This window comes from Lepidochelys kempii, chromosome 1 (genome assembly GCF_965140285.1).
Source record: "Lepidochelys kempii isolate rLepKem1 chromosome 1, rLepKem1.hap1, whole genome shotgun sequence".
Lineage (NCBI taxonomy): Eukaryota > Metazoa > Chordata > Testudines > Cheloniidae > Lepidochelys > Lepidochelys kempii.
The window spans coordinates 257,185,994-257,212,624 of record NC_136380.1 but is presented as its reverse complement, the minus strand read 5'-3'; the positions used below and the strand labels follow the sequence as shown (position 1 = coordinate 257,212,624).

Genomic DNA, 26,631 nt, shown 5'->3' with positions numbered 1-26,631 from the left:
AGGGCAACAAAAATGATTAGGGGGCTGGAGAACATGATTTATGAGGAGAGGCTGAGGGAACTAGGATTATTTAGTCTGCAGAAGAGAAGAGTGAGGGGGGATTTGATAGCTGCTTTCAACTGCCTGAAAGGGGGTTCCAAAGAGGATAGATCTAGACTGTTCTCAGTGGTAGCAGATGACAGAACAAGGAGTAATGGTCTCAAGTTGCAGTGTGGGAGGTCTAGGTTGGATATTAGGAAAAACTTTTTCACTAGGAGGGTGGTGAAGCACTGGAATGGGTTACATAGGGAGGTGGTGGAATCTCCTTCCTTAGAGGTTTTTAAGGCCTGGCTTGACAACGCTCTGGCTGGAATGATTTAGTTGGGGATTGGTCCTGCTTTGAGCAGGGGGTTGGACTAGATGACCTCCTGAGGTCCCTTCCAACCCTGATATTCTATGATTCTATGAAGAATAGGTGTTGTAGTCCCAGCTGACTGCTGTTAATATGGTTGTGCTTTGGTACAGGCCTTATTATTAACCAAAGCATCATTGTGCTACCATAGGGTGGCTTACACCTTAAGGGCTAGAGGCCTGGGGGTCAGCCAACCCTGATTACTAAGGAAGCATACCTGAGGCGGAATCACTTGATTTCCCTATAAGAGCAGGAGGAAACTGCAGAGAGAGTTCTCAGGGGGAAGAGAGGCTGCTGGGAGCGATTAGGCTCCAGCAGAGAAACCTGAAACTTGGAAAGGCCTTGGAGAATGGATGGACTTGAAAACTTTATTATGAATGTTTAAGGTAATAAAGCAGAACCTGATAAGGGATGGGAATGGATGGAAGTGTTTGAATTATTGAGGAAGTCCCCTGAAGAGGGAAAGTGAGGCAAGGGACTCCATGTAGGCCATTCTGAGGCGGTGAGTGAGCACCCAGGAGAAGGTCACATGTTTACAACTTAAAAAAAAAACACGATGGGGGAGTTGGTAACACCCCCTATAGTTAAATTGCCTAATATTTTCCATTATAAAAAAACTCACTCACTCTTCCATTGTTTACAGAAAGCTGTTGATATTTGGCAGGAGGAACACTCTCCAGCTACAGAAATGTCTTTTCTATATTCTGTAAGGTTCTATTCAACCTTTTGCTGAGATATAAACTGTTAAAATTCACCATTTCACTTCTCTGCTTTTCATTCCTCAGGATAATTTTGACAGTATGAAAAAATAATGAAACACCTGAACATCCTAAGGCTGGGCTCATGGCTCATCCAGCTCATGGCCCCAGTGGCTCATACCCTTCTCTGGGGGCACCACATGAGGCAGGAACTAGCTAGGCTCATTTCTCCTCTCCCTCCACTAGCCCTGCACCTGGCCCCAGGTACGAAATGAGGTTGGAGCTCCTCCAACTTCCCACAGGGGAAGGAGAAAAAGACAGGCCAGGTTCCCTCCAGTTCAGCAGCCAATCCCCCCGCACCTCTGGAGATACAGTGAGTAGGCATTCCCCACCATTTCTAAGTGGGAAAGATAGGAGTGGGCCAGGCTTGGATACCCAGCGTTTGACCTAGCAGTCCATACTCCCTCTAGGAGAACAGCCTTCTGCTGCTGACAACTTATGTAGTTAGGCCTGTAGCTCAAGTGGTAGCAGTCTGCGCTGTACTGCTGAATGTTCAAGGTTGAACCCTGCTGATGAGGCATGGTTACAGTTGCACAGAATGTTGTTTGCTTTTATTTTTCTGTTTAAAAAATGTAGAACATTAGTATATTTAAAAAAAAATCTTGAGAAAGTTATTTAGGTTGCAAAATGAAGCACTTAAAAATTAGGAAATCCCAGATTGGTGGCTGCTCACACAACCTTAATTCTGCTTCCTTCTGTTATGCATTATGCCAATCTTTAATTACATGATCACATATCTTTTCCCTACAGGACACCTGCCCCATTCAGTGCACAGGATGGATGCACAGGGGGACAGAATTAAGTTTGAGTGGGCAACCATAAATCTGGCATTTCCTGTGAAGTGCTTGACTCTGCAACCTAAATAATGTTCTTTTGTGTGTGTTTTATGTACACATATATTACGGGCAACCTTAATAATAGGTGTCACTACCATCTTCACCTAACACTTCCAGTATAAGACCCTATTTTCAGTTGCTTATAACTTTGCAAAACTTTTACCATGTAGGCTGGATGACTGCCTGAATTTTTGTGAAAGTTTCAGCTAAAATGGTGTAGTTGTTTCCAAAAATGAGATTCAGGAAAAATATGTTGTATTGCCCATGTTACAAAATTTGTACAACCATTTTGTGGTATATCTGGAGCAGGGACTTGAAATTTGGCAGGGGGTGTTGTGCAAGTGTCAGAGATGTCTTTTGACAATCTCATGAAAATCCTCCCAACCTGGGCCAAGTTATAGGCCTCTGGAAACTGCAGTTTATGCAAGCTCAGTAAGCACTTGTCAGCTGCTGGCAGATAAATTTTTCTGAAGATTCCATCTACTCTGCAATCCGTCCCAAGATTGCAGCACCTGAGCTGCAATTCTCTTTCAATGGCGCCTCCTAGTTCCCAGGAGCCAGTGGTGCTGTTCTTTGTCCTCCCTCCTGCACCAGCGTCCGGGCAGTGTGGAGGAGGAAGAAACAGCCTGACTGGAATGCAGAGGGCTGAGGAGCAGGAGTTTGGGGAGAGTGAAGGGGGCAAGGAACCATAGGGTGAGGGTGTATAGGTAAAGGCATGGAAGAGGGTAGGACCGGGGGACATGGATGGGTGCAGAAGCTAGGGGTGAAGGTGGGGGCAGAAGTGTTTATAACTATTTAGTGTATGCATCCCTCCAGAACTTGTAATTTGAACCCTGGATACCTGAGTCACTACATTTCTATGCCATCAATAAATAGCTGTGAAACCCTCTGGCAAAGCATATATCTCATCTTTCTCCTGATTAATTATAGGGTGTTCGACTGAAACACCTGGTTGAAAAGGGACCCTGGCAGCTCCGGTCAACACTGCTGACCGGGCCGTTAAAAATCTGGTCAGAGGTGCTGCAGCGCGAGAGCAGGCTAGTCCCTATCTATCCTGGCTGTCACCACGCTGTGCCCCAGAACTGGCCAGTAGAGCCGGCTCCTAGGTGGTGGGCATGGGGCTCCATGTGCTGCCTCTGCCCCGAGCACTGTTGGTTCCTGGCCAATGGGAGCTGGGGGGCGCAGTGCCTGCGGGTGAGAGCTGCGCGTGGAGTCTCCTGGCCCCTCCGCCTAGGAGCTGGACCTGCTGGCTGCTTCTGGGGGTCGCACAGCACAGTGACAGGGCAGGCTGGTAGCCTGCCTTAGCGCCCCTCGCCCCCCCGCTGTGCCGCTGTCTGGGAGCCGCTGGAGGTAAGCCAACGCCCCAGCCCCTGAGACCCCCTAAACCCGGAGGCCCCTCCTGCACCCCAGTCCAGAGTCCTCACCCCGCCCCCCTACCCCAGCCCAGAGCCCCCTCCCACACCCTGAACCCCTCATCCACGGCCCCGCCCCAGAGTCCTCACCCCTTCCTACACCCCAACCCTCTGCTTCGACCCGCAGCCCCATCCCATACTCTAGCTCTATTGCACTCCAGCTCTCTTGGCCTCACCCCCCAGCCTGGAGCCCCCTCCTGCACCCCAAACTTCTCATCTCCAGTCCTACCCCAGAGCCTGCACCCCCTCCCGCACCCCAAGTCCCTGCCCCCACCCAGAGCCCCCACCTTGGAGCCTGCACCCCCAGTTAGAGCCCTCACCCCCTCCTGCACCCCAACCCCCTGCCCCAGTCCAGTGAAAGTGGGTGAGGGTGGGGGAGAGCGAGACACTGAGGGAGGGGGAATGTAGTGTGTGGGGGCGGGGCCTCGGAAAAGGGTTAGGGCTAGGGTGTTCTGTTTTGTGAGACTAGAAAGTTGGCAACCCTAATTAATTACACATTTTTCCAAAGCACCCCTGCCTTATTCAGTGCTCAAAATGGTGGACATTGCCCAATGTATGGGGAGTTGTTAAATATTTTTGTCTTCCTCCTTCAGTGTATAGCCCAAGCCTTATTTAACACACACCCAAACTTTGCAGTGAATACAAAATTAATTTCCTCATGCCCATTCCTATTGTGAATTCACCACGCTATCTATGTGTTTCACAAACATTAATGAATTTATCTTCACAACACCCTTGTAGAGTGAAGTTGTGTTATCATCCCCATTTTACAGATGGGAAACTGGCACACAGAGAGAGAGGTCTAAAATTGTCAGAAATGTCCACTAATTTCGTGTGCACAAGTTGAGACACCTAAGGCCTGATTTTTAAGGGTACCTGGCATTTTTACATCACTTTATATGTTCAAAGCACAGCTCCAATCACCTTCTCTTGCTCTTGTGAGTTCTCAACACTTCTGCAAATCTGTCCCCAGGTCTCTCAAATTGGGTACCAAGAAAATTCACTAGATACCTTCTAACTCTGCAACAAATGAGATGGGTCATATAGACAACAGCCTCATTAACTACCAGGTTGAATGAGGCAAGGGTCCTGTGGAAAAAACAGTAAAAGATCACATAATTAGACTGAATCATAATGTATATGCACAAGGGGGCTGAATTAAAGTTATACAGGCCAACTTAGTTCTGGCATTTCCTAACTTTTGAGTGACTGATTTTGCAACAGTAACTTTTTTTGACATTTTTGGAATGTAATGGTTATTCAGGAGAATTTTTCAATACAATATATAGTTATGTAAGGACCCTGGAATGACTGTAATTGTGAGAATTACTTAATATGCCAAAACATTATATTCAGAAGTGAGTTTGGATGTTTGTTTGTTTTTATTGCATTTTTGGTGTTTGTATTTTGGTTGATTTGAGCTGTCCCTTAAAGGACGAGATGGGGAGAGCACTTTTACTGTCGTGTGTGTTTGAGAGCATTGTGTAAGAGATATTGCCTGTATCCACACAGTGGAAGACCCAGCCTTTGTATGTTCCTGGGAGGTCAGATATTGATTTAATAAACTTTTCAGAAAGCAAGCCTCATTCTAGAAGTGTAACATTAGTATTTCTGGAGGACTGGATGCCTTAGGGCTTTGCTAATGAGCTACAGTGCCTTTCCCCTGGAAGTAATCAGAGAGTGTGTAAATATAATTTAGTGCATCCCAGTTCCAACTCCCACATTGCACTTATCGTTATCATTTGTACTAGTTAGCAAGTGAATTTGTACAGCACCGCCCTGATCTCAGGTGAGCCCTCTGGAGAGGGTTCCTGCCGCAGGGGTCAAAATCGTGATAAATGTGCGAGCGTTAGCAACACTGATGGTCTCTCACACATGCCTCGAGGGTGGGCGGGGGAGTTAAAAACATGATTTAATCTTTTAAAAAAATTTCAAGCTCATTATTTTCTACAGTCTTACTCATGACTATTGAACATTTTATGGTTGCCAAACCTGAAAATAGCTAAGAGTTTAGGGAAGTTCCTGTCTGTCTTATGCAGGGAGATGATTCCCAAGTATAGGAGTCCTGTGTGATTATCCTCTTCAGAGAAGTAGGATTACAATTCACTTTCTCTTTGTCGCAGCCCTTTCAGGAGGAGGCAGATGGCAAGATGTGACTACATTTGGGAGGTGTTGCTAGTCCTGAGGGGAAACAGTAGAATGGGAGAGGAGGGAGATTGTTGAAAATATGAGTGAGGACAAGACCATAAAACTGTTATGGAAATACAGTCTGAGAGAAGAAAAAAGTCAAGAGAAACCAATGGGCCTGTGACCGAGAGAGAGTCTGAGGGCCCCAGAGAATTGGGGCAGCCCTAGGGTTGTCCCTGGGATTTAGTGCTCTCACTTCTGAGTCAGAAATGGAAGGATTCCCATCTCCCTTCTTTCATGTGTAAAGAGGACAAAAATAGAGAGGGGGAAAGTGGCTAGCAAGGAATAAATCTTTCTTCTCTTGTCTCTCTGCAGCAGTTCGGCAAAATCCTTGATGTAGAAATAATCTTTAATGAACGTGGCTCCAAGGTAAGTCCTGTTTCTATATCCAGTTTCTCTTGTTGTTTTGCTTGCACAGAGAAATAGGCAGTTCATTGGCCAAATAACATGCTCTGCGGAGATCAGGAGGACCTGGTATGATGGGGGGAAATGGAGAAGCTATTTCTGGGACTCTCTCCTGCTTCTTCTAACTCCAGAATCTGAGCATGGCCAATTCTGGGCAGCACATCCAAATGCTCCCAAACATTCCTCTCTATAATGAGAGATCAGGTTCCCCAACCCTGTGAGGAAGGAGGGAGTCATTTGAACCCTCTTCACTGCAGAGCAATGTGGTGTTCTCTGGGGAAGGCAAGACAAGATGACACTACGTGTTATGTATTGATATCCATAAAATGGTTTTTATTACATAAAAAAGTGCTTATTGAGAGTAACTGGAATATCTCACATATGCAAGGAATTTTTTCCTCGCCTTTGAAAACTTAATAGGCTGTTGTGAGAAATACTGACCTTTCTTGACAGAGACATCTAATGCTTAAATTAAGTACCCACAATTTCCCCCAATATGAACCCTTCCCCATTGAATTTCTATTTGCGCAACTATTTTCACCTTTAAGATGCATCAAAAGGGAGGTTTTGTTCAGCATTGATGCCAATTTACCTCTCTGGAGTCCAGGCTTCAAATGCTGCTCAGGTCAAATGTAGTGAATTTCAGGGCTCTTTGTCCTAACTGGCAGTTGGGTCTCATCTCATAACCAAGATCATCACAATGACAAATTGATGTGATTCTCTCTCTGCCCAGGAGGTCCAGCACTGGAATAGCAGGGAGTGTTGCAGGTCAGGATCAAGGTGCATTGGCAGAGCTCTGTGGGGGAAGCTTGCACAGTGCATGTCTATACTATGCTTGACTTAATCAGTGCTACGATTCCCATTTTCAATTAAAAATGAAAATTTCCTCTCTCACATGAGATTTTGGAGATGCAAGCCAGCTAAGCAGTTCATATTTTTAAATCCTGCCTTTCCCTTGGGTTTGAAGTTCACAGCACTATGCGGCCTCACTGCTCCTTCAGCAATATACTGATATACAAGGTTCTCTACAAATTCTCACCTGTGTTCCCTAAATTGCATTTTAAAATTCCTTAATCTCTCCATGTATTCTCTGGAATCCAGGCAAGGGGTTGTTTTATATCTAAAAGAACCAAGATTCACTCCCCACTCCCAACAGCGCATCACTCCACCCATTTTTGCCCATTCTGTGTGTTTTATAATCCAGTCTAGGTAAATAGGTTTCTGGATAGTTTAGTTTGGGAGTTTTCTTTCTCTTTATAGATACAGTAAACCCTACATGCTTTTACCAGAAACATTCAGCTATGGCTGAATCTGTAAATATTTATTCTGCTCTGCACAGTTCTTCTGTTTGTAGGCCAGAGCTGTCTGTGAATTATCCTTGATTTTAGTCATTTCTCTTGGGTGTTGTGAACAGCCTTTAGCAAAATCTCTGCTTTTTCTGAATGTAATCTCTTTAAAAAGAAAACCAAAAAAACCCCCTCAACTGACCTGTCAAAAAAACTGTGGAGCTATATACCTCTTCCCCCACAGTATTTGTGCTTTACAGTTCTATATGCCTTTCCACCTCCATACACACCCCATCTCCTCCACCAGCCCTGTATTAAACACCCACACCTGCCCTTTCCCATTTCAACAATATTAACATGGGGGATTTTCTGTGAATCCTTGAATTCTGATTATGAACACTAGCTGTGCAAGAAGATAAATGAGCCCAAGGCTTCTGATTTTCAGTTAAAACAAAACCCATGTTTTGCTGAAGAGTTTTTTGCAGAATTTTGCCCTGGATTCTTAGTAAATATTTTAAAAATGAAAACAACCCAAAGACATAATATTCTGGATATCCAGTTTCCTATTGCTGTTTGTCAACTTCATAGCAATGAGTAGTTGCAAAACTGATGCTTGCTGTTTCAGAGATGGGACCCAGAATACACCCAAAGAATATTTGTTCATGAGAGTTTGCATCCTGCTCTACCCAAAGTAATTATTACTGTTTTTTAAAAATGCCAAACTTATTCCTACTTAGTGTGAAAATGGGAAGCCCAAGTGTTACTGAGTGGGTATAGCTGCACGAACCACCTGGTATTCACGCTATAATGTAAAAACAACAATTTGGTGACCTGATGGTGAAGCAAAGGAAATGGATCTTTCTGGAGGTCCCTTACTCACTCTTGGGTCTCCCCCCCCCCCAAATAAAATTTGAAATAAATTAAAAATCTGAATGCATTTCTCCTGCCCTGTGGTTTCCTTTGTAATCTAATTATATGAAACCTCTCTCTTCTCCTCCTCCTCTCTCTTGGGAATCTGAAAGCAGATGCTCCTGCTGCCTGCCTTGTGCTGTGTTCTCAGTGCTCCCCTCCCCTTCCCAGAGTTCCTAAAGGGTGTAGCTTGTATGTGTGTTTGGTAAATATTTAAGGTATAAAGGTAAATCCCAAATATCCCTGGTTTTGCCCGCACCCAGTGTGTGATGGGAAACTCTTCCATGGTCTGAGCAGCTCTTGTCCCTGTCTAATGATGGCAGAGGTCTCTGCCAGAAATTGCTCCAAGATTGGTAAATGTAGGGATTTGAGAAAATGAGCAACTTATATCCTTCCTTTTGGATCCACCTGAGATGAACTGATAACTTTTCTTTCTGCATCATTAATTCACTTAGATGGGTGATCTTTTTATACATTTTGAGAGGAATTGTACTCAACAGGGCAAGTGATTGTGGCCCCTGAACACCTGAGAAATAACACTGAGTCCTGAACAATACAGTTACAGCACAACAACTGGATTGTGTTACTTATCTTAAAAAATTGCATTGTTGACTTTCTGAAGTGTGGGGTGGGATGAATTAGTTCCAAGTCACCTGGTGGTTTCCTCTAGTCACATGATTTGGATTCCAAACTAATCTGAGTGCTCCTCTGATTGGGACTATATAAAATGACACTGTTGCCTCTGGTGGTCTTTACACTGATGCTGTGCTGGTACGCATTCGAAAGCATAAATGAATGTTATAAGGCCTCTTGTGGCACCTTAGAGACTAACAGATTTATTTATTTATTTAGTCTCTAAGGTGCCACAAGTACTCCTTTTCTTTTTGCGGATACAGACTAACATGGCTGCTACTTTGAAACCTGTCATAAGGCCTCTTGGTTTTCTTGTGGTTTTCAGCTTGCCAAACAGAATGACTTCAGATTTCCCTTAAATGGGATTTTTTTGTTCCCAAGGAAACTAGCTGTTTGTTTTTGTTTCCCCACAGTTTACCATTAAAGTTCTAGTTCATGTAAATGGTACAACACTCCCATCCCCAATTCACCATGCATTTTAGTGAACCAAGAATAGAATATATCCAGAGTAGGTGAGGGTATACGATGCTCCACCTGTTGGAGGAGGCACCTCTTCTAGTAGATGTCCCAACATTAGTATACCAGCTGAACAGCTGTGTGTGTTTGCAGAGTTAATGCCATCTGCATATTAGTTTAACCATAGAATTTTAATTGAGACTTGCTCCCCCCATTTCCTGTTCCCAAAAGTTATAACGGAACATTACACCAGAAGGAAACTTAGTGCTTTTCTCTTCATCAGCCATTCAAGATGCAGCATTCAGAGCTGTGCACATGATGATAACAAAATAAGACTGCTTCTGAACGAGGAATCCTGGCTGCTGATTGGCTGATGAGGGAATCATTTACAAAAAATAGTAAAATGTTCAGTTTTAGTACAGATCTCACATGCCATTGATTTTAGAATTATGTAAATGATGTTGTCCCCCGCTGCCTTTTATGAGGGAAACGCAGACCCATCAAAAAGGAGTTAGCCCTGTGTCCTGAAGAGTGTTCTGAACTTCTTATGGGAGAGAAGGTAGTATCCACAGGAGCAAATCCAATGGGGCTTAACCCCAAAAGGGATTGTGGCTTGTTGGAGAAATACACATTGATCACATCTATAGAGTTCCACTTTTAGCTGCTAGCTGTCCTTAGTGCACACTACTACTATGGTGACCTAGGCTACTGGCCAAGTATTCGATTACAGGGTTCTGGTTCACAGAGCGATTTAATTCACACTGGGCTCTGCTCAGCACCACTCAAGCCCCCATGTAGTTGTATGTTTCATTTTAACATTTTGTAAAATATTATACACGTTCTGTAAATTTTGTTCTGGCCTATGGCAATTCATGCAGAAAACAGGCAGAGGTAGTTAGCAGGCACACTGATACATCCACCCACCTTTTATGGACTTCCAGTACTGAGGGTTGCCATGGCAGTCTCTGTTGCAGCAACAGCATCTCCTACATTCCTGAGATCTAAACCAGAGAAACCAAAAAGGGATGATTACTTAAAGGACACTCATGTGCAAATCTCTCTCTCATTTCCTCTGTTATCCCCAAGTAAATCCTCTTACTTTCACACACTGCTCCAGCACCCGGTCATCACCTCTTCTTTCCCCAAGGACTGAAACACATCTCCTGGAGCCTCACTGCTAGAGGTGAGGATGGGTGACATCACCTCTTCAGACCTTTTACTGGACCACATCCAAGCCCTGAATCTTAAGAGGGAAACCCAAGTGAAGAAACAATTAGTGCACCTACAAAACAAACTAAGAAAAGAAAATCAAGCTCCTTACCTCTTGAAGCACCACACCAGAATTCATATATTCAAAATCATAATATTGCCCATACTCCAGGCTCAGAATTGGTCTGTCAGCATCAGCAGCCCAAGTGGAGGCTATTTCACCCTTATGATAAAAGACAAGGAACAGCTTCAAAACACTGGTAGAGCAGACACCCATCCCTACTGCTTGCTATGCCCTTGAAAGCTGGGGGCGGGGGTAGGAGAATCTCACGCTGTTCATACAACTTATATAGCCCAGCATAGTTGCAGAAAGCACACTCCTGTTTTTTAAAAATGTTTTTGCACACTAGCTTAGGGCTTGCCTAAACAAGAAAGTTGCACCCATTTAACTAAAGCTGTAATTTTAAACCCATTTAGTTAAACCAGTGCAAAAGGTGTGTGGACACTCTTATGTTGGTTTAAGTCAATTTAAACTAAATCAAAATAAGTCACTAAGGCTATGTCTACACTGCAGACCTCACAGCAGTACTGCTACAGCTGCGCCACTGTAAGGTCTCCTGTGTAGCTGCTCTATGCTGTCAGGAGAGAGCTCTCCTGCTTGCATAATTAAACCACCCCTAACAAATGGTGGTAGTGATGTCGGTGGGAGAGCGTCTCTCACCAACATAGTGCTGTCCACACAGCGCTTTTGTCGGTGAAACCTTTGTCAGTCAGGGGTGTGTTTTTTTCTGACTGACAAAGGTTTCATCGACCAAGTGCCAGCGTAGACATAGTGCATTATTATTTTCTTACTAAACTGAAATAAGTGTGTCCACACAGGTTTGCATTGATTGAACTAAATTGGTTTAAAAACAGACAAGTTAAATCATTGCCACTTTCTTTTGTCAGCAAGGTCCTTAGTAATTACTTAGAATGAAAGAGATGTAGCCAAGATCTTTCCCCCTAGTTGTCTAGCTACAATTTTAGGCCTTGTCCACGCACAGTCTTGAACCCGGACAAACCTTGGTGTGCACACTTTTATTTCTGCTTACCAGTAACTAATTTCAGCTTAGTTTAAACCAATTCATAATCAGTTTGAGAGAAACTGAGCAAAGTCTGGCGTAAAACAAAATAAGAGAGTTCACACAGCCATTTGTGTACTGGTTTAACTAAATCCATTTAAAATCACACCTAAGTGCAATTCTGCTTGTAGACAAGCCCTTAGTTTGATTTTCCTTACTGACCAGAAGTTCTACCGTTCTCCTCCTGCAGGGTTTGGGGAATGTGCGTACACTCTTTAAACAGTGTGTGCTTGTTTCTGAATCTCCTGCTCTGTTGCTGTTGGTGCATTCCAATCACTCATCTCAGGTGGATTATGGAGGAAGGTGAAAGGTCCCCTAATCTTTCCTAAAGCCTTGGAAGCAGACAGCCCATACTGCTGGACTTTCCTGGCCATGTCTCTATGCTTCTGTGTCTTGACTGTATCTATAAAGAGGGTTTATTTTCAGAAAAACAACTTATTTTTGGTAAAAATTAATTTTTGAATGTAGCAGCAAATTAAGGAAATGCCCTTCAGAGGCTTTGTGTTCTAGCAACACAAGACAAAATTACTGCTGCTCAGGTGAATGTTCTAAGCACAGTGGAAAACAAAGAGTTAACAATGCATGGATTTCAAGGGACTGGTTTAGTTTCCTTTGGTTTTTATTTTCTGTTTTTTGTTGTTTTATTTTTTGTTTTGTTTTAATTTCTGTGTTCTGGCCACACCCAGGAGAACCGTCTGCTTTTGATTTCTCCCTTTACGGTCACATGGTAAATTTTCTTTCTCATTCTTCAGAGATGGAAACATTCAAAGACTATATATCTCTACCTATCTATTTTTTACACCGCTCATCCTGTTGCTTGTTATTTATTGCAGAATCTGAGGCCAGACTAAAAGGGTGACAGTTACTCGGTCTCTTCAGGGCCCTCAAACAAGCCTTTGGGGAAAAAGAGAGGGATACTGTTGGGCTGCAGATTGCTCAAATGTTGCAGAGAGGTTTCTTTGGGGGTACCCAGTACTGTCTAAGCTTGATCTTATTTCCTACTGGTGGTTGAGCTACTGGCAAGGTTGACTTTGGGGTGGAAAGCCATAACAGTCCTATTAAACTTAGTCTGCTTGTAATATTTAGAAAACCCTAGATCTCTCTTGACCCAGCCCTGTATCCTCCCTAGATCTGGCCCTCTGCCTTCTGAGGTAAGGAGAGCCTTTGCCCATTGTGGATCCAGGTTAGCAAATATTTTTTGCTTGAAACAAGTATTGTTTTGTAAAGCAGACAGTCTTGTGTGTGAGCAGAAATTACCAGGGAGGGAAAAAGAAGACTGTTATAAATGCATTTAGGTACAAACTAATCTCCATTCTTTTGTAGGTCACCTTTTTTAAAAAGGATTTTTAAAAATCAGTTTTGTGCTTTTTTTTTCTCCCACATGGAAATTTTTAAAACAAATGAAGAAAATAAAAATTCTGCAAGTTTTTTTTTTTTTTTAAACCTTAGAAATAGTAGTAATGTCAGGTACGTCTGGTCTAGTTTTACTGGACTAGTAGTTGTAGGCAGTGTTGTTGTAGCTGTGTTGGTCCCAGGGTATTAGAGAGACAAGGTGGGCGAGATAATATTTTTTATTGGACCAACAGAAGTTGCCTCTGGAGTACTAGTTGAAAGGCTCAGATGTGCTTCATGTGGTCTCACAGTTTAATGGAGGGTGCATAGGTGTTGAATCTTTAACACCATCCATACTCCAAAGAGTTAATTGGGTATTGGAATTAAATAGGTGTCAACAGAGGGATACAGTCTGAGGGCTTGTCTGTACATAAACTGGAACCAAAATAACTAAATCCGTTTTAATTCATACCTTTGGTTATTTTGGTGCAAGTCTGTTTGTGGGCATTCATTTTAGAATGAGTGCCCCAGTTTGATATTAGTTGTTGGTTTCAAATTTGTTTTTACTTAAGTTCATTTGAAATAGGGAACTCTTATTCCAAAATAAGAGTCCCCATGCAGATTTACACTGTCTAGAAGTAAAACCAGTGTAGTTATTTTGGTTCCAGTTTGTGTATAGACAAGCCATAAAAATCCCTTTTCCCTGTTGCTCAGTTTTATGTAATTTATGATGTCATAATTTCTTCAATTCTCTTCTCTTCATAAACTCCAGGACAGATAATTACAGATGTTTTTAATGAAAAAGCAAGTTTTTATTTTTAACTTTTTTACAACAAATTTTCAGGCTGCCTTTATACACCATAAAGGAGCAAAGAGGGGCACAACCATAACTTTCCCACCTTCACAAGTTGCCTTTAAAGGCAACCTATGGTCTAGCCTCTCTTGGCAGCCAGCTCAGCTCCAGCATGTCTGAGCCAAGGTTCAAGAGGGTTTTATCAATTCAGACTAATTTGTCATCCCTGATTCTGCCCCCCATGTGGTCTAAATTTGACTCATTTCAGCAACACACTTTCAAACTGCTTTGAAAGGGGAGACACTTGTTAGTCATATAGTTTGTTATTTTTTTAGTAACCAGGAAAATGTAATTGGCTGGAAGTTTAGATTCCTGGGGTAAGAGGAGACATGAGATTCTCTTACAGAAGCTAGCGTAACAATTTAATCATTAACTATGATTTTTTTTTCTTGATCTTAAAACAAAAAAACAACCAACACTGCCAAAAAAACCCTGCTTTACAAATGTACTGGAAATCCAGTTGTGAAGGATAAGGGCTACTATGCACAAGGCTACTGGAATGGCAAATAGCTCAAACCTTAGAAGGTTCTCATTATAAAACCTTAAAAAGCTCTTGTAAAATGATGGCCCACTAGCCTCTTGCCATTAAGCCTGTTTAGAAATCAAGATGCTGCTACTCCACTTCAGCCCGTGTGTTGAGGAAGGGGGCTGCAGAGCCGAGATGCCTTTTCCCTGCAGAGACATAGTCTTACATCACTCACATTACCTGGGTCTCTATTTAATATAATTTTTTCCATTAAATCAAACACAAGCTTTGTTCTCCCTGCTCCCCAGGGTGGTTCCAGCACAGATTACTGTCTGTGCACAACTGGTGTTCATTTTATACCAAGCCACAGAAACTATGTACCCCTCTCCTGTTCATAAAAGATCTTAAAAGCCATCTGAGGTGAAATTTTCACCTTGGTCCCTGACCACTAGACTTTTATATTAAAAATGTCCAAATCATCAGAGCTGTCTGTTAGAATGTATCATTTGCTGCTAGTTAAATTCCTAGTTCATTTAGTCAAGTTAGTCCATCCATGTGACAGTGCAGTTCATCCCCATAGGATTCAGTGTGATGTCGTACATTGTACTGTTTTATGGTTGAATGAGTGGAGACTTCTTAGGAAAGAGATTCTGTATGTGTGTTCAGGGTGGCCTGGGCTAAGTAGACCAAGGGCTTTGCATGTAAGGAGATGTTATAATAGCCCTTGGGCCACCATAGTTACCCTAATAGGCATAGGTGCTGGCTTGAAGTGGTTTCCATCATCTACAGAGTTTACAGTTTGGTTCAGTGACCCTCAGCACCCCCACTATATAAATTGTTCCGGTGCCCCTGCCAACAGGCCAATGTAAAACCATTCTTCTCCAGCTTCAGCGTTCAAGCCCACCTAGTGGTCCCACTTGTCTCTACATACAGTTGAGAAGAAACCGGGATACCCCTTTGAAGTAGGAATTGTTAAAATAGTAGTCTAGGTATGTAAATAAGTTAGGAGGGAAGCAGCTGTTAGATAGGGGATGTCAGCTAAATCCTGTCTTGGCCTATGACATTAATGCACATAGAAATCTCGTTCATACTTATTATGCTATATAGATTTGATATGGCAGTCACAGAGGGAAAATTTTACACTGTTTTTTTCTGACAATAATATATAGTGCTTTACATGTTTATATTTTGGTACTGCCTAGAAGTCTGAGTTAGCATTAGGGGCCTGTCCTAGACACTGTACAGGCATAGAGGTAGACATGATCTCTGCCCTGGAGACCTTACACTGGGCTTTACAAACATCTAATCCTCACAACAATTATCTGAGGTAGGTAAATATTATTGTACCAATTTTACGGATGAGAAAAGTGAAGCAGAGAGGGTGACTTGCCCATAGCTACAGTGGTGTCAATGTAGGAGCCAGGATCAGAACACAGGAATTCCTGGTGCCCAATCCTTAACTCAACCCACACCTCTCTCTTGCAAGAGACTGTTGAAACTAGCAGGTGCCTTTCAATACCAAATAAAGGTCCACAAAGTATCACAGGCATTAATTGGCAATGGCATGAAATGTCCAGCTTGGGCTTCACCAGCTTCTCTACATCAGAATAGAGTAGGGCCTAGGATTTACCTTTAAGAAAATTTGTCTCGAGTAACTTTGTACTTCTTTTTTGGTCTGGCCTCAATTGCTTTTACATTTTCTTTTCATTATTATTATTATTATTTATTATTATTATTATTTAATATTCTGATTAAAATTCCTTTATTTTATTGAATTGAATTTCTTTTATTTATGAAACATGCATGAACCAACTATGTGACTCTAGGAGAGTATTGCTGAGTTGTGCTGATGTCAATTTCATACTGTGATATTTTTTCTCTATTTACCTAGAGATCAGTATTTCAATATATAACGATGTGCATGTTTTCCCCCCTTCTCCCGCTGCATGCAGGGATTCGGGTTCGTAACTTTCGAGAATAGTGCTGATGCAGACAGGGCCAGGGAGAAATTACACGGCACCGTGGTAGAGGGCCGTAAAATCGAGGTGCATGTCTTCAGTAATTCAATTTCTTCTTTATATTTATTCTTTTTATTTCTTTTTTGTGTCTTGCCTCACTTATTTCACATTTGGATCCCTGTCTTGTGTGTGCGTGTGTTTGTGTCTCTGTGTCCTTCACCCCACTGCACTGAAGTGTACAAAAGTGACATCCCCTCCCAAAAAAATCTTTGATTTTGAGTATTTTTCTTTTTCTTTCTTTTTTTTTTAAGTTTGTTTCCCACCCACTCCAAATTTTTGCCCTTCTGCTGTCTTGATTTTCCTTTGCTTCAGTTTGTGAGGCTCCGATTTCCTGTTTGTTATCAGGCCTGAACAAAAGTAACTAAAAAAGTACTGTCTGATTTCTAACTCTGTGTCTGACAATAAAGCAGGGGGCCAGCAAGTATCCTTTTTCCTCAGAGGCCAGTTCTCCTTCATATGAGTGTGAGCTGATGTTGAGGGCAGGGTAGAGGGGAAGAGGCACTAATTGGGCTGCTATTGCTGCCTTCTTGATCTGTCTGCAGTCAATTAAAGTTAACTCTTAAAACTTCCTGTAAGGAGAGCTCTCAATAGAAGGGTTAAGTGGCTGGCCAAAGTAGCTACATATGGGGCCATTGCATGGTGCTCACCAATTTTCTGTTCCACCTTGTTGAAGGCTAACTGGCCCCTTCCCCTTCTCCCTCTTTCTTTACAACAACAACAACAACAAAAAAGTACTAAATATTAAAAAATATTAAACATAAAAGCCGCCGTTTTGAGTAAGATGTCTGCATATTTTGCTTTTTTTTTTGTTTTTGTTTTTTTTATTTCCCTTTTCGATGGTTTAGCGTTTAGGGCCCTTCACTTGACTCACTCTTTCCATGGTAACTATACACAATGCTGGCGATGGTACGAGTTGGCGGTAAGTGAAACAAAAGCACTGGAGAAGAAGCTTGTATTTTTAAATTTTTTCTTAAAGTTACAAAAACAAAATTAAATAAGAAAGAAAAAAATCCATCTGCCATCTCACATTAACACTACAAAATGTGATTTGACTTGTTGTCCCCACCTGCCTCCTTTCCCTTTTCCCCTCTTTTATTTTCAATGCTGTTGAGTAATGCCGCCTGGACTTTGGATGTACGTATCGTTTTGTAGCAGTCTGAGCTGTTTGATTACTGACTTCATGGTGATTTCCCCTTGCACATCTTACTCAGAGTTACTGAACTCCAGTTTGGCTGGTTTTATTAATGCACCCATCCCCTCCTCTTTCTCTCCTGCCCCTTCTTTCTCTTGCTCTGTCTTTCCCAGACCTATTTGTAGCTGTGATTGTTTGTTCTCTCTTTCTCTCTCTACGCGCCCCTCCACCACATGCCCTCCCTCCCCAGTTTATTTCTTTACTCGGTTAAATGCAGCTGTTGGTCTCTCTTTGCTGACTGGTGGTTTCTGATTGGTTCTGGCAATTTTTCCTTTAAGTGCTTGTGTTGCACTTTGCTGTAGCAGCTGATTTCAGGCACTGGCTCCATCTTAATGATTGTCTGTGAGACCCTCTCTTCTCCTCCCTTCCCCCCCCAGTCAATTGTTTTTTTTCCCCTTTCTTTTATCTGTGTGTGTTTAACTGCATGCTCTCAGTCTCATCATTGTTGTTTCCCATTCTTTCTTTTTTAAATGTGTAATGTTTATATTGTTTTTGGGCCAAAACTAGAGTAAATGTGGTTCCAGGCTCCCCTCGCCTGCACAGGCTCACCACTCCATAAATTCCAAAGGGTTCCTTAAGGCAGGCTTCTTTCATTCCTCTGGCCTCTCAGTTCCATTCTGGCCTGAGATTTTGACAGATCATTGATTCCTGCTAAGAAGCTTCACCCTCCTTGCAAGAACTCTGAGGCTGTGTCTGACACAGGGCTGCAGTAACTTGGCTTTCAAACCCCATCCATTCTTTCTTTAGCAGCACCACCTCTGCTGTAACACCCACTTGCTGTAGCACTCAGAATGCTTGGAACTATACGGAGCTCTGTAAAGAGGGTGGAGGGTATAGTGAAACCAGGAGACCCATCTACACCCCTGCATTTTATTTTAGGAGGTTTTTGTGAGAATTTTAAAATCAGAGATAAACAAAGTAGTAACCCAAGGGCATCTTGAAACTAGGTTGAAGGCCAATGTCTCATAGGATTCCAAAAGTCTCTCTTGGCCTAGACAGATTAAATCCAAGACAACTGGAATCCAGATTACTCTTCTTCGTGAAGACCTGTTTGTCTATGATGATTGTGGTCTAGCACATTTAATGGTGGGCTTCTAAAAGAAGCTAGTTTATTCATCACCTGCTTTGTTTGTCCTCTGCCTCAGCTGCAGAGATCACCATCCTTACCACTCCAGTGGGACTGAGATTAGATTTTTGCCCATCCAACTGGTGAGCTGCAGATACCCAGTGTGCTTTAATGGTGGCAGGATGTCTGAGAATCCCAACTTTACTCTCGTTGGCCTTTTGTTTAAATGCATAAAGTGCCACAATTAGCTGTAACGTTTACAATTAAATGACAACTTCTAATAGTAATTTAAATTATCTTACATTTTTATAAAAGTAGCTGTTTGATTTCTTTGCTCAAAGATGTATAGGGTATGTGATATTGGAGAGGAAGTTATAATTTTCCCTAACGTCTTGTGCTTCCTTCCCTCTCCTCCCCCGCCCCTTTCTTACTTTTAGGTGAATAATGCAACAGCGCGAGTGATGACCAATAAGAAGATGGTCACGCCATATGCAAATGGTAAGAGAGAATGTTTGCGCTAATCCTAACCTGAAAGGTTTCAGGTGTGATGACAAACTCTACAGCCTCAAATTCAAGACCTTATTACAAGGTCTCATTGTTCCTTGACTACAGTGGGATCTCTGGCTGCTCAGCACCTTTGAAACTCAGGTCACTTATTTAGATGCTTAATTGTGGATTTAGGAGCCCACCTTTAGGAGCTCATTTTTAAAATAATCTGGGCCTTACTTTTAGCTGTAAATATAACTCTCTCCTTGCAGCCAGGAAAGCTGGGGCACCAAACAGTTTGTCTTTCACAGAACTTGCCTATTGTCAACAGTTTTCCAAGGAACTTGAATAAGGAATGACTCAGCTGTTTTGTGGAGTGAAGAACTCTGTCTTGATTAGAAGTCTTGGGTCTGTTGTCTACCAATCTCTCTGCAGCAACTCTATGTAGCATAGTATAGAAACAGCAGTATTCTTATTATACAGTGCACATGTTGTGTTATGAGAACTGAGCACCATTATACTGGAAGCTGTATATTTTAAATCTCACCCCCCAGTGAAATTAAATGTGGAGTTTACAAAGTTGTCCTGGGACAGACTGAGGTACACAAAGTTGTCCTGGAACATAGTGAATGGTCCCCAGTTGCACTGAAAAGGTTCCCAAACAGCTTCTGTGCAGTTTCAAGTTAAACATACAGTAGATAGTGAGAGAGCATGGGTTGGTGGTTAAAACAGAAGATTGGAAATCAGAAGATCTGGGTCCTATTCTTGCCTCGTCTACAGATTTACTATGTACCCTTGGGCAAGTCACTTAATTTGTGTTGTGTCAGTTTCCCAAGTGTGGTGAGGCTCAATAAATGTTTGTAAAGAGCTTTGAAATCCTGTGGTGGGAAGTCACTATGGAAGTGCAAAGTGGTTGTGCTGTGTTACTCAGTGAATAGGGACAGAGAATGTATAGGGTTACATGGTAATGACATGTAGACCAGGGTGACTGGCAAGAGCATCCTTTTGGTTTGTCAACCCATAAAGTCTACGTTAAAATAATGTAAAGGTGTATGGTATTTGGGCAGTTTATGAGTGTACTAGTTAGTGCTTTTCACTGCCATGTGAGAGAGACTAGGTTTGGGAATTAAAATCCATGTCTGTCTATCCAGGTTCTTATCTTAGCACCCATCATCTTAATCTCTTGCTCACAAAGTTGGCAGTGCACAGGTAATACGCCCAGTGCTGCAAAGAGGGTGTGCATTACATCATTCAGCATTACACCCCAGCATATTAAGTAGTGACATTGGTGGGCTGTGATCAAATCACACCAGAAAGGTGATTTGTAAGACCTCAAAGATGGGGCTGAGTAGTTAAAGTGTGGTAAGTTAGGACTCCTGTGGAGGAAGGATATGTGATATTTATTAGTAAAACCTGCATGATAACTAAGTAAATAGATGAGGCCTGCCCTGAAAAGTAAAGACTTTTCTGTGGAAATCAGACCTGATCATTTTAAAGGGCCCACCCTAATCCCAGTTCTCTTCCCTTTTTGGTTTGTATGGGTGGAGACAAACAGGTTTTCCAGCTCTGCTCACTTGGGAAAAGTGCCTCAGTTCATGTCCATTCTACAATGGCAGGCTTTTCACCGGGTTCATTATTAGCTTATTTAACCATTGCTCTCTTGTGTATTTGTGTTGATGATTTTCAATACTTGCCCATTGTACAGATTATATTAAATGATTCTCTGGGAAAGATTGCATCTGGGGGATGCAACATGGAGAAAGCAGCAAAATATAAATAAAACTGAGAAGAGAAAATGTGGAATGAACAAACTTGTTTGTTTGAAATACTTTTGTGCAACATATTCTGTGTGATTGTTACCTGGGAAATCGCCATTCAATTGCCATGCTGTCTTTAGTGACACTCCAGTAAATATCATAGCTAGTGTATTTGAGACATTGGGATGTAAAGTGACTTGCCTGAGATCACCGATTGAGCCAGTGGTTTAGACATAGTTAGAATCTTCAAGATTCCCAATGAACATATAGAATAATAAGAACTGACAGGAAGATTCACAGAGAGAACGCGTCTTGTGGGCCAACTATGGGGATTGTAGTGAATATATGTATAAGGCAGTTGGCTTTCTGCTCAGTTTTGTTTCTTATAGCTTAGACCAGAGGTTACTATGCAGTGGATCAGCTAGTGTTCTGCTTATACCTCCCATATAACGGTCTATATCTGGACACTGGCATTAGGAAAGGTAGTTTGCCTCTGTTCAAAAGCACAGGGACCTCGGTGGAAGCAGTAATGGGAGAAGTGCCTAAAGCTGAGTTTCACATGCAAGGCTCATTTTCTTCCCACACCCTTTCCACTGTTTTTCCTGGTATGGACTTCAGCACTCATTGCCATCTTTGCTCTTTCAGGTTGGAAATTGAGCCCTGTGGTTGGAGCAGTGTACGGCCCCGAGTTATACGCAGGTAGAACTTAAGTAGACACTTCCATTTCTGCCATTTAACTGCAGTGGTGTTTGTTTGTGTTCACAGTCTGCTGTTTCTTTATAACCTTTTTACATTTTTTATTCTTTTTAAAACTAAATTAGCATCCAGCTTTCAAGCAGATGTCTCGCTGGGCAATGACGCCGCAGTGCCCCTGTCAGGAAGGGGGGGTATTAACACTTACATTCCTTTAATCAGTAAGTAGCCCCAATTGGCCCCTGTATTGTTACTGTGCTTGAGTAAACAATGATCTGTTAGCCCTCTTCTCTCCAGCCTGTATGATATATACTTGAAAGGATGGGTTTTGTTGGGGACAGATTTGCCACCAGCCAGAGCCCCCACGCTGGGCAGTGGCCATGACCGTTTCATCTTGCAGTGCATTTCCATGCTTGCTTTTGACAGGGGCTTCTGAAATGATAAGGAAGGTGCAGAGCAGGAGGGAGGGGAGTGTGAAGAGAGTGCCACTGCTTGTACTTCAAAACCAAAGAAACCAAACAGACAAATCCCCAAAGTACATATTATACAAGCTGCTAAACTGTGAGTCGACTGCAAGCCCCCTAGGGCATGCGCCTGGAAGCACCTTGGGTTGAATTTGTGCCTTGCGACTGGCTCCTTCTGGGTATCTGTTATTGCATTGTTTGTAGCTGCCTCCGAGATTCTGACCTAATTTGCCCCGAAGCCAGTTTACTCCAGCATGAAGTGTAATAAAACAGGGCCCAATACACATGGAACCGGTTACTGGTCACATTTGCTAGAAGATGATGGGCTCTTGGTAAACTGGCACTTAATGGGGAATTTCTGCTGCCTTACATGGGGGTTATCCTGTCTTTCTGGCTTTAAATTGAACATGGGGAGGGAGGGGATGGCAAAGGGGGGAAGGGAAGAGGACAACTGACTGATTTAAGGGGCTCATGCTGAATTATTTCAAAGAGCCACATCCAAATGTAGAAGAGTCGCCTGCTATATTGGTAGCAACTCTCTGTGCTTCTCGGGCTCTTTCTAACCAGACTGCATGGCAGTGTCAAAAATGGGGGTGGAGGGAAATTGTACCACGTTTGCAATGAGCAAGGCATGACACAACATTAACCCCTTGCATGCCAGGCCACTCTGCAGCCCCCCTCTCCTTCTGGGTCGTGATGTAGCAGGAGGTACATTCTTTCTATGGGGCTGTAAGTATGCCCCTTTGCCGGACAGATGCGGAACATCCCATAACTCTGGAGCCTATTGTATTATTTTTGTTCAAAACAGATAGTTTTGAATTGGGCAGGAGTTCTGATCCCTCTCATCTTTCTCCTTATCTGTCTTTACAGTTCCAGGCTTCCCCTACCCAACTGCAGCCACCACAGCAGCTGCGTTCCGGGGAGCACACCTGAGGGGCCGAGGACGGACAGTATACGGTGCAGTCCGAGCAGTACCCCCCACGGCCATCCCTGCCTACCCAGGGTAAGCACTGGACACCAAAACAGTGTGATCTACACCATGTTGAGAGACAGCTGATTGGCCAAGGATAAAAATCAGAGCTCTGTTGGATGGTGAGAGTCAGGATGCACCAACACCAGAGTATTCTGCACCCAATGACACCAAAAAAAGGCAGATCTAAAATCTTTTGTGTTAGATACTTTACACTTCATTTCAGTATCCTGACACACTAGTAACTAATGGCAACTGCGTAAGGTACCAGCAGGTTCCTTCTCTTATGCATTAGCAGTTTGTCCATGTGGAATTCATCTAGCATTGACACTATGAAAAAGGACAAAGAAAGGGTCTCAAGTCTGTGGAGTGAGGCAGGTTCTGTTTTCTTCACTCCTTTGTATTTTGTTATCCAGGATTGGGGAGTATTATCCGCTACCTTCATGCCTCCCCATCTGGGAGTAGGGCACAGGAGAGCCAGTTACCCACAATGGATTTGCTTTCTTTGTTGGAGACAGTTTAAAAAGGTTTAAAACAAAGATCAATCAAGTCCATTTAAATTAAGGTGGGGAGAGAGGGAGTATAGGGAAAATGAAACGGCAGTATGCTTCAAATAATAAGAATGGTATAAAGTACTGATGGATGTGTGATCTAGCATCCTTCACCATCTGATTTTCATTAGTTGTGTAGTGGAATGAATTCCGTAGCAACAAATTATTCTGTTTGAAAGGTGTAAATTGCTGGATTTATTTGGGTGGTTTGAATCTGAGGATGCCTCATTCACATCACTTACCCCTATAGCCTGTTTGCCCGGTTCTCAAGGCAACATCCTCACATTTTCACAGAGGGAATCTGAGTGAGAGAGAATCCTCCCAGAGAGCAAGAAAGTTGGACACTAACTCCCATTTCTCCTCATTAGGTCAGCTCTGGAGGGGGAGAGCATAGACCATAAGTCTCCTAATACCACAGTACATTTGGACCTTGCCCTTGGATGCACTGATCAGCGTGGGGGACCTTGTGTAATAGATTAAGATGGGGGTTACTGTGCCCATTCTTTGCAGAGTCCAATCTGGCATTTAAAATAGAGCTCAATGAAGCGAGTTGGAGTGGCTAGACATCCATCGACCCTACAGCAATAACATATAGCAATAATTTGAATGGCTTTGCATCCTACATTATGCAAATAAATATTTTGGACTTAGTACGTCCAGTGACCTGGGGTGGGGAACCTGTTGCCTGAGCACATGGGGGTTCACAATGGTGTTCTTTTCACTGAGTTTTCAGATGATCATCCCTCTTACACAGATCCGTCTCTTTCCATTGCCATTACAAGTTTATATCCTATGTTCTCTAACCCTGGCCTCTGACCTACAACCTCTGTCCATCTTTGTTACTGTAATAATGACCCAGTCCTGTTTTATCAGGAAGTGCTCCAGAGTGAAGCACACAAGCAAAACTGAGCTAAGTGCTACTGTCTAGAAGGACTTTTATCCTGTTTTAGGAAGGACTTTTATTCTTTATCCCTGATAGTAACGGCTGGAGCATTCCTAGCAAGAGGCTGTCATCAGTGGTACACTGGGAGAACACTCCTTATAGCTTTTCTGCACTTATGACTGACTGGTTAAGTCCAACCCGATCTTTGTACAAAGGAGTTATTTACATTTGGAATACAGGCCATGCACCAGTGACCATCCCTTCTAAATAATATCTCATGACTGTATGTACTTGCAATTCATTCAGTTTGTCTGACACCACAGATTGATCTCATGTGTCTTCATGTGCAGTGAATTGTCCAGCAAACAACTGGAAGACAGCAGTAAACAAGCTGCACTCTCAAATGATCCTGAATTGTGCTAGACACAAACATGAGGTTTCAATTAATACATTTGTTGTTTTCACAGACTGGGTCTCCAACATTGCATGTCTTACAGAGGAAGGTGGTTCCTCGTTGTAGAGTTTAAAATGTGGAGCAGTTTATGTTGTAAAAAACAGTAGGAGAGAAACAGTATTACAACTGAAGTTACATCAGGCCACTTTTGACCGTGAATGCTTAGTGTCATGCATACATTCCTGGCACCAAATCATGCATCAGTTACTTCCCCCTACCCTTTTAATGGAAAGATGAGACCATGAAACCAAGAACCAAGCCTTGAGTAACTAAAATAAAATGGATACTTAGGAAGAGGACATTCAATAAAATTGAAAGGTGGAAAATTCAAAACTGATAGTAGAAAATACTTTTTCACAAAACACAATTATTTTGTGGAAATAATTGCCACAAGATATCATTCAGGCGTAGAGCTTAGCAGGATTCAAAAAGGTAAGACATTTATACAGATAACAAGAATAGGAATTGCCAGACTGAATCACGATCAAGGGCCATTTATCCCAGTATCCTGTCTCTGATAGTAGTCAGATCCAGATGCTTCAGAGGAAGGGGCAAGAAACCTCCTAATCCCTAGTAATTACAGATTTGGTTTAAGACCTGAAGCATAAGGTTTAATAAAATTTGCATGAACATGCATTTTAATACTGCTAATTGCAGGTCATACATGTAGGGACTAGAAACAGGTTACACATACAGTTCCCCATCCTACATCTTGGAAGGCTGTGAACCAGAAAAACATTTAGGGGTCATAATGGATAACCAACTGAACATGAACTCACTGTATAACGTAGGGACTAAGAGAGCAAATGGAATCCTTGAGTGTACAAGCACAAGAATATTGAGAAGTAGTAGGGAGGTGATATTAGACCTTTGTATAAAATGGTAGTAAGACCATTATTGGTATACCATGTCCCTATCTAGTGGCCATGCCTTTAAAAGAATGTTGGGAAATTAGAGGGGGCCCAGAAAAAAGCTGCTACAAGAATTGAAAAACACATCTTACTAAAAAAGCTCAATCTGTTTAGGTTAACAGAAAGAAGGTTAAGAAGTGACTTGATCACAGCCTATTAGTACCTATGTGGAGAAATAATTTATGATAGTACAGGGCTCTTTAATATCAGCAGACAAAGGCATAACAAGATCCAGTGTCTGGAAGCTGAAACTAGACAAATCCAAACTAGAAATAAGGCACTTTTTTTGGGGGGTGGGGGCGGGAGGGAGTGCAGATAATTAACCACTGGAATAATTTACCTAGGAATGTGACGGAGTCTCCATCTTCTATGCTGGGCCCAATGTGTATTCCACATGTGGGTACGCACGTGCACTATGCGGCTGAATCTGCAAGTTTTTCCAAGCAGTGTCGGTTGACCTGCACATGCGTAGTATCGTCCTTTGTGCTCCTGACCAAAGAAGTGATGGTGCAGGTAGAAGTGGAAGTCTTTCTAAAAGATATGCTATGACTCAAATGGAAGTTATAGGCTTGAAGCAGAAACCACTTGGTGAAATTCTGTGGTATGTGTAATGCAGGAAGTCAGAGTAGATAAACATAGTGGACCATCCGGCCTTAAAATATATGAATATCTCTTCAAAAATTTGTTTGCATTAATGAATTAATAAATCTGGATATTTTTGTTAGCTATATAAATGTCCAGTCCCTTTTCGAATCTTGCTAAGTTTTTAGCCTCAATAACCAGAGTTGTTATAGTAAATACTAAGAAGGGAGGAAAAAAATACCAAGAGTTTTGGAAGGGATTTAAACCCTCAAACTTCAGGTTATAAACCAATCTCAATTTATTAGGGATTACGGAGGAGAACTTTCTCTAGTGACAAGTTATCCCACAAC

At 42.4% G+C, this 26,631-nt stretch overlaps 1 protein-coding gene across 9 annotated transcripts in view; it reads left to right on the top strand.

Moving 5' to 3' along the window:
* RBFOX2 (RNA binding fox-1 homolog 2) overlaps positions 1-26,631 on the top strand; it is a 257,476-nt gene that overhangs the window by 210,524 nt on the left and 20,321 nt on the right. For 6 of the 9 annotated variants that reach the window (XM_073325006.2, XM_073324996.2, XM_073324986.2 and 3 more), the window contains 6 exons: positions 5,900-5,953; positions 16,207-16,299; positions 18,968-19,028; positions 21,419-21,472; positions 21,595-21,687; positions 22,801-22,933. In XM_073325006.2, coding sequence (XP_073181107.2) covers positions 5,900-5,953; positions 16,207-16,299; positions 18,968-19,028; positions 21,419-21,472; positions 21,595-21,687; positions 22,801-22,933 — 488 coding nt within the window. The remainder of the gene's footprint in view (positions 1-5,899; positions 5,954-16,206; positions 16,300-18,967; positions 19,029-21,418; positions 21,473-21,594; positions 21,688-22,800; positions 22,934-26,631) is intronic. The other 3 variants (XM_073325025.2, XM_073325015.2, XM_073325046.2) reach the window with 3 other exon arrangements.